The sequence below is a fragment of the Trichechus manatus genome, unplaced genomic scaffold (assembly GCF_000243295.1).
Source record: "Trichechus manatus latirostris isolate Lorelei unplaced genomic scaffold, TriManLat1.0 scaffold00107, whole genome shotgun sequence".
Classification (NCBI taxonomy): Eukaryota; Metazoa; Chordata; class Mammalia; order Sirenia; family Trichechidae; genus Trichechus; species Trichechus manatus.
In genome coordinates, this window is record NW_004444043.1 from 103,996 (window position 1) to 110,844 (window position 6,849).

At 42.6% G+C, this 6,849-nt stretch overlaps 1 protein-coding gene across 1 annotated transcript in view; it reads right to left on the bottom strand.

The window, feature by feature from the left end:
- Positions 1 to 1,735: 1,735 nt before the first annotated feature.
- NPAP1 (nuclear pore associated protein 1) overlaps positions 1,736 to 6,849 on the bottom strand; it is an 8,884-nt gene continuing 3,770 nt past the window's right edge. The window contains exons 2-3 of the mRNA XM_012557525.1: positions 6,566 to 6,617; positions 1,736 to 1,889 (exon numbers count right to left, since the gene is read on the bottom strand). Coding sequence (XP_012412979.1) covers positions 1,736 to 1,889; positions 6,566 to 6,617 — 206 coding nt within the window. The remainder of the gene's footprint in view (positions 1,890 to 6,565; positions 6,618 to 6,849) is intronic.

Consider the following 6,849-nt stretch of genomic DNA (forward strand, 5'->3'; position numbering starts at 1 on the left):
ATTCAGAGTGACAATGGAGGAGCCTTTGTAGTCCAAGTGGTTCAACAAGTTTCAGGACTTTTAAGAATTAAATGGAAGCTGTATGCCTCCTGGAGGCCACAAATGTTGGGAAAGGCTAAAAAGATGAAGCATCCCTTAAAGAAAACAATGCTCAAAATCTGTCCAGAAACAAACCTTAGGTGGCTTCAGGCTCTTCCCGTTGCCCTTCTCAGAATTAGGGTAGCGCCTAGAAGCAGACTCCAGTTGAGTCCTTACGAAATGTTATATGGGAGATCCTTCCTCAAACCCCAGGACCCTGGGCATTGGAGTTGCCTGTGACCAGGGAACTAGATCAAGTCAGGTATGTACAAACTCTTTCTTTTACTTTAAAGGCTATTAACCATTATGCAGCCAGCAGACTTATGCTTCCCATAGATACCCTGCTCCATAACCTGAGCCCTGGAGACTGGGCGCTGCTCAAGAACTGCAACAACCAGACCCCCAGCCAACAACTTTGAGCTTGATAGGAAGGACCTTATGAAGTTCTCCTGGTCACCCACTCCTCGGCCAAATTGAACGGGGTCTGACCTGGATACATCACTCCAGACTCAAGCTTGTGCCCCAGTACGAGACCAATCCTCCTTTTATCAACCAGACTACCCATCCCTGCAACACCGGGAATGGATTGACAGGAGACAGTGAGTCGAGAGGAGCCCACCACCCCAATCTTCGCTGGTTACATCAACCTGGAAAGACAGAATATGATACTGAACCTGTTGATGGACTAAAATTCCTATCTAAAAAGAAGAAAGTTCCTAGCAGCTACATAGCCCCAGCTTTTATTTACTGAAATTTTTTCATGTATTAGACCCAATGTGCCCTAAGGGCACAGATTGTTGTCTTAGTATAACTCTATTTGCTATACTGGTTGTTATTTTCTGGGCTTGTATGCTTTACTGTGTCCTCCCTGCTGGACTTAACCATTTTCTCTGCTCCAAGTAAGAACCAGAGTACTTGTCTCCTCTCCTGTGCCCAAAAGTTGAGGTATCAAATGAGCCTCCGCCACAGCACATGGTGAAAACCTCACCTTTGTTAGATGTATCGGTAGAACCTAGGGAGTAACTCTAACGGGAGTAAACCCTGTGCCACCATTGTGAACAACTTCACTGGCATACCCTAACCCCTCCACATCATCGGTCTACCCTCTTGGTCCCTTTTTCCTAGCTATGGGCTGCGAATCTTAGCCCAATCGTCTCCTACTACCCTGGCCTTTTGTTTTCCCCTCACTTCCAGTACTTCCTTAACAATTAATTACACCTTTTACTCTCAGTACCATCAAGGGGCCAGTGCCTCTGCCCTCAGACCCAAGCAAGACCTGGGGAGTGTCCTGACTAGTGAGTGTAACAGGTGACAGACACTTGGAAGAACTTCAGTGTTGGCCCATGTCTTCTCCTCGCTCTCACCCGTTTTTATTGAAAATAGGTAGGTTAAATGTTACTGGCCTTTTGGTCGTCCATACTCCTCCCCAGAATGAAGGGCAAATGCCTCTCCAGCCTCTGGACCAGAAATCTCAAATCCAGACTTATGCCAAGGCTTTTGTCCAACAGCGCCCCACTTCAGCAGGAAGCAGCCATGAGCAGTTGTCACCCCCATTTCCATGATTGGCAATAGTACAAATCACAAGGGGGAGTTGTTGCAGGACCTTAAGAAAACACCTAATTAATTAGTATTGCACCAGTTATCAGGCCACTCCCAGTCACCTCTTCACCACATCACTCACTTCCTCTAACTTGTTCTGCAGACTCTCTGGAGAATCCCTGACGGATCTGGATCTAACCCGCTTAAGGAGCTCAGACATGCGCAGAACAGATAAGGGTGTCTGACATAGGACTTTCAACCCCCCATGCATGCTCAGATCAAGGAACAAAAAGATTCATGTCAAAGAACAAAAATCACCAGACATACGTCATCTGCAGTAGTCAAGCCCATTTCAAAAGCAAATAGTCTGTCGGCCACTTCCGTGCCAAGTCTTAGCCCCGCCCCGTAATAAATAATCAATAAAACTATGAATATGTAGAACTTCCTGATCCTGCCCATCTGCCTGCTTCCACCCCTATATGAATATATATAGTTTACCAAACCTATAAAATGTAAATGCTTCCTCAAATTGAGGAACTCAATATGAGGACGGTATCTCTGAGTTCCCGCTTGCTAACCTGAAATAAACTCTTTCTTCCTCTCAAAATCAGCGTCTGAGAGATTGGCTCCTTGCACATTGGGCTTGGACCCATTGGTCCGGTTTCAAAATTATGTGCAGCCAATATTGACTCATATTTTTAGTAGAAAAGACAAATAGCTTTATGAAATTGGGAAAGGTAATCAAAGGTCTGTGCTTTAGAAAAATATCAGCTGCTTCCCAACTTATTCAATACTGCTAGAGGAGCTCTAATACAAAAATTAAATATGGAAAATATACCAAAAAAAAAAAAAACAAGAGGTACATTTCTCTTAAGATCCGCGATTAAAGACATTATGATCAAGTATGGTTTATCAACATAAAGCAAATTTATAAAAGTCAAATAATGGTTGGGGTTAGGAGAAAAATTTGTATATCCAACCAAAATATGTTCCAAGTTTTCAATAGTTTTGAAAATGTGATGAGCTTTAGCAATACATCATCTATCGTTGAATCAGAAAAGAAACTCATGTACAAACAAGAAAGAAAGTATAAGATAAAGCACAGACTGTCCTCTCTTGCTCGGTAGTGCAGTCCTGTAAAAACGACCATACAAGCTCAAACCACACAAACTGGGAGGCAAGGAGGCAGCAGGACCACACATTTTGCAGTTTTGCGTATGAATTGAATAACAGATGCGCAGCAACCAATCACCAACAGACTTTGAAAGAAGTGACGTGATTGGTCACTGATCGTAATGCACATTTGCTATTTACATTGTGACTTGTGGACTGAAGAGCAAGCTGTGACGTTTGTACTTTACTCACAGTTGATAATACTGTGGTAACTGAGATTTGAACTGTGTTGTTGGGGGACTAGTGTTAATTTGTTAAACTGCACTAACTGAAATTCGTGTATATAAGAACCAGCAGGTATAGCCTATATAACATAAATTTGGTAATAGCCCAACGTAAGAATAAATACCTAGGAGAATGGAAAATAGGATAAGAAATCATATTCATGGTGTGAGGAAGGCTTTCCCAAAGCAGAATATGAAACTGGGATATCATAAAGGAAAAGACAGTAGATTGGACTTAATCAAAATTAAAGAATTATACATGGCACAACATGAGTCCCTGAGTGGCCCAAATGGGTAAGCACTGTACTACCAACTGAAAGGCTGGGAGTTTGAACTCACCAAGTAGCACCTCAGAAGAAAGGTCTGGCAATCTGCTTCCTCCAAGAGTCACAGACCTAACCCCATGGAACAGTTTTACTGTGCAACAAATGGGGTCGCTACGAGCCAGAATCCACTTCACAGAAAGTTTTTCTTTCTGGACGTTGCACAAGACAATCTAAACTGAGTTAAACGACAAATGACAATCTAGAAAACATAGACAAATAACCCAGGATATGGCCAACAATTCTCTTTCTCCCAAGTGTTCTCATTCCACAACACTGTCAGGAAGGGAAATCTCAGTGTGTCCAACCTCACAAATCAATAGATGAGAGGTTGAACCAAGTTTCTCAATTATAGTGTGACATCATTTTAAGGAATGCAAAACACCTTCCAACAGAAAACACTGAGGATTTCCAGGATCTAACCCAGATACTTGCAAGGTGCTCAGAAAAACCTTGAGAAACTGGGTGGTAGATGAACCTCTTTCTAGTTCTATAAGGAAAGGAGAACAGTTAGCAGACCCTCTCTTTCCCCAGGGCAGAATTCTAATATTGTCTCCGCACCACTGAGCTTTGCCAAACATCAAAATACATAGTCTCTAGCAAATCATTTTCTTTAACAATCAAGAGGGAAAGAAATAGAAAGGCTAATGAATTTGCCAATTTCCTTTGAGGCCCTGATTCCAGAAAATAACGATGAAAATATGCCATGTATAGCAACCCCAATGGGCACAGAGACTCAATTAAAGCAGAATGGGAAAGAATGCATCTGATAACCCACCAAAGTTGAAATATTCATAGTCTCAGCCAGGAAATGTTGATTAAGAAGTGAGAGGATACAGGCAGGAGCAGCTTCTGAAAGTTTGCCTAAATGCCTCAAATATTCCTAAGGAATCCTGCAGACAACAGTGTCAGAGAGGAGCTGACGAATGGAGTATAATAAGCTCAGAGATCATGCCCTTGTCAGCCAGCATACAGAGAGAGCATTACTGATCCTCAGCAAATCATTACTGATCCTCAGAAAAATGTACTGTGACTGGGTCTAAAACCTGACTGGAATTTTCCATAGATGTGTGATGTTGGAGATGGGTTTGCTGCTTGCCAAATCACCTTTGCAAAGCACAGTAGGTCACAGCCAGAGAGGATCTAAAGCAACTCTGTTCTTTCTCAAACAGAAAAGGATTTTAAAAGTGTCAAGTTATCTCCCACAAAGGATGAGAATAGCAGATCATAGATTAGTGATTAATACATGTATCTGTGATCCCTCGGCTCATTTCCATCTGGAACCTGGGGTGTAAGGTCTCAGGTGCTGGGTGATCAGTCACAATCCCTCTAAACAGGTGCTTAATCAGGTCTGGACAGGATGAATACAGGCCTGGGCATCTGACTTCTGGGACCAGCTCTTTTTCTCTGTCCTCCAGGGTGGCTTTAGATGAATCCGCAACACCTTTCCATCTATAGTTCTTTTTCTTTTATTGTTGTTTTGGTTTTTCAGTATAAAAAGTGGTGATAACATTACTTGCTGGCATATTCTGTTAGAAAATCCTTCATTACCAAGTGTAAACCAAACAGGAAATGCTTCCACTGAGTAGCCTGTATAACAGTTTTCTCAACTCTTCTACTCTGGACAACTTTGATAAACAGGCCAGGCAAACAAAGTGAAATAGGATACAGCACGCAGCGTTTTACCTGATGGCGTCTCTACACCTAAGTGTGACTTTTAACCCATGAAACATAGAGGGTAAGAATACAGGTTAATAGTGTTCAGAGTGTGTCTTAAAGACAGGCTGCCAGAATTTAAAATCTCTGTTAGGTGTTTCATTGTAAGACCTGGAACAAATTAGTCCTCTCTGCTTCATTTTCTGCCTCTGAAAAAATAGTATCTACCTTGTGGTAGGCTGAATAATGGCCCTCTGAGAAGTCCACATCTTAATCCCTGGAACCTGTGGATGTTACTTTATATGGCAAAAGAGATTTTGCAGGTATGATTAAGTTACGGATCTTGAGATGGGGACATTATCCTGCATTATTCAGGTGGGCCCTAAATGTAATCACAAGTATCCTTATAAGAAGGAGGCAGAGGGAGATTTGACTACAGAGAGGAGAATGTAATGACAAAGCAGGGACTGATGTGGCCAAAGCCAAAGAATGTTAACAGCCACTGGAATCTGGAGGAGTCAAGGATATGGATTCTCCCCTCTGAGCCTCCAGAAAGAGCACAGCTCTTTCAACACCTGATTTCAGGCCAATGAAACAGATTTTGGATTTCTGACCTCCAGAACTGTGAAAGAACAAATGTGTTTTGTTTTAAGTCACCAAGTTCAGGTGATTTGTTACAGCAGCACTAGGGAACTAATACATACCTCATAGAAACTATTACTCCAATTACAATGTGTGACAGGAACCTCCAAACTGTTTTATACAATGGCTGTACCATTTTACACTCCCACCAGCAATGAATGAGGGTCCCAATTTCTCCATACACTCACCAACTTCTGTTGTTTTCTTTTTTTTTACTGATAAATGGGTGAATGAATTGCCTTCTGAATATTACCCAGCTCTTCCACAGACATCTCACACTATTAAAAATAAAACTTATTTTTGTCAAAATTACTCATGTCCACTTACCCGAGCCAGACGGCCTGGTCTTGTTGCTGTTCCCCACTTCACGTACCTCCTCCATTACCTCCTTGCCATCCCCACTGTCAGACCCCCTAGACCAGGAGATCATTGTCTAATCTTTGCTTCAACTACTGCGAAGTCTCCCATAAGCCTCTTCACTTCTGCTCTAGCACCACTGAATTCTTCCTTTTCAAAAGCCACAGGGATTTTTCTAAAATCTCTGTACAGTCTTGTCACTTTGGGGCTTACAATCCTTTCAGGACTCACCACAGTTTCAGGATAATGGACAAATGCCCCATCTCAGTGTATAAGTTGATCGGTGATTTGCCCCCACAGAACCCTGCTGAACGCTGCAGCTGCACTTCCCAGGTTTGGTTTCGCTCTCTGGCCAAATTTGACTACCTACCAGGTGTCCCTGACTTTTCACATGCTATTTCCTTGACCTGGAAAGTCCCTTTCCACCTGGCTGCTCCTTCCTCCTTCTTTAAGGAGCTGCTGACATTTCTTCTCACCCAGAAGTAGCTGATGTCCTTCTTACCTGTCCCTGTTAACATCAGCACTTACACTGCCAGTTGTAATGTTTAGTCTAGTCATAAGTCACTCCCATACCTTATAAATTTCTCCGGGAAAAGAGATGTCTCTTTCTCTGCATCACTAGAGCCTAGCACAGAGTGGAATGTAGAGTCGTCACTGAATATTTAATGTGTAAGAAGCTGAGGAGTCCCTCAACTGCTAACCAAAAAATTCGAGGTTCAATTCCACCCCGAGGCACCTCAGAAGAAAGGTCTTTCGGTCTACTTCTGAAAAAAAATCACCGATTGAAAACCCTGTAGAGCACAGTTCTCTCATACATTGGGTCACCATGAGTCTGAGTCGAATCCACAGCGGCTGGA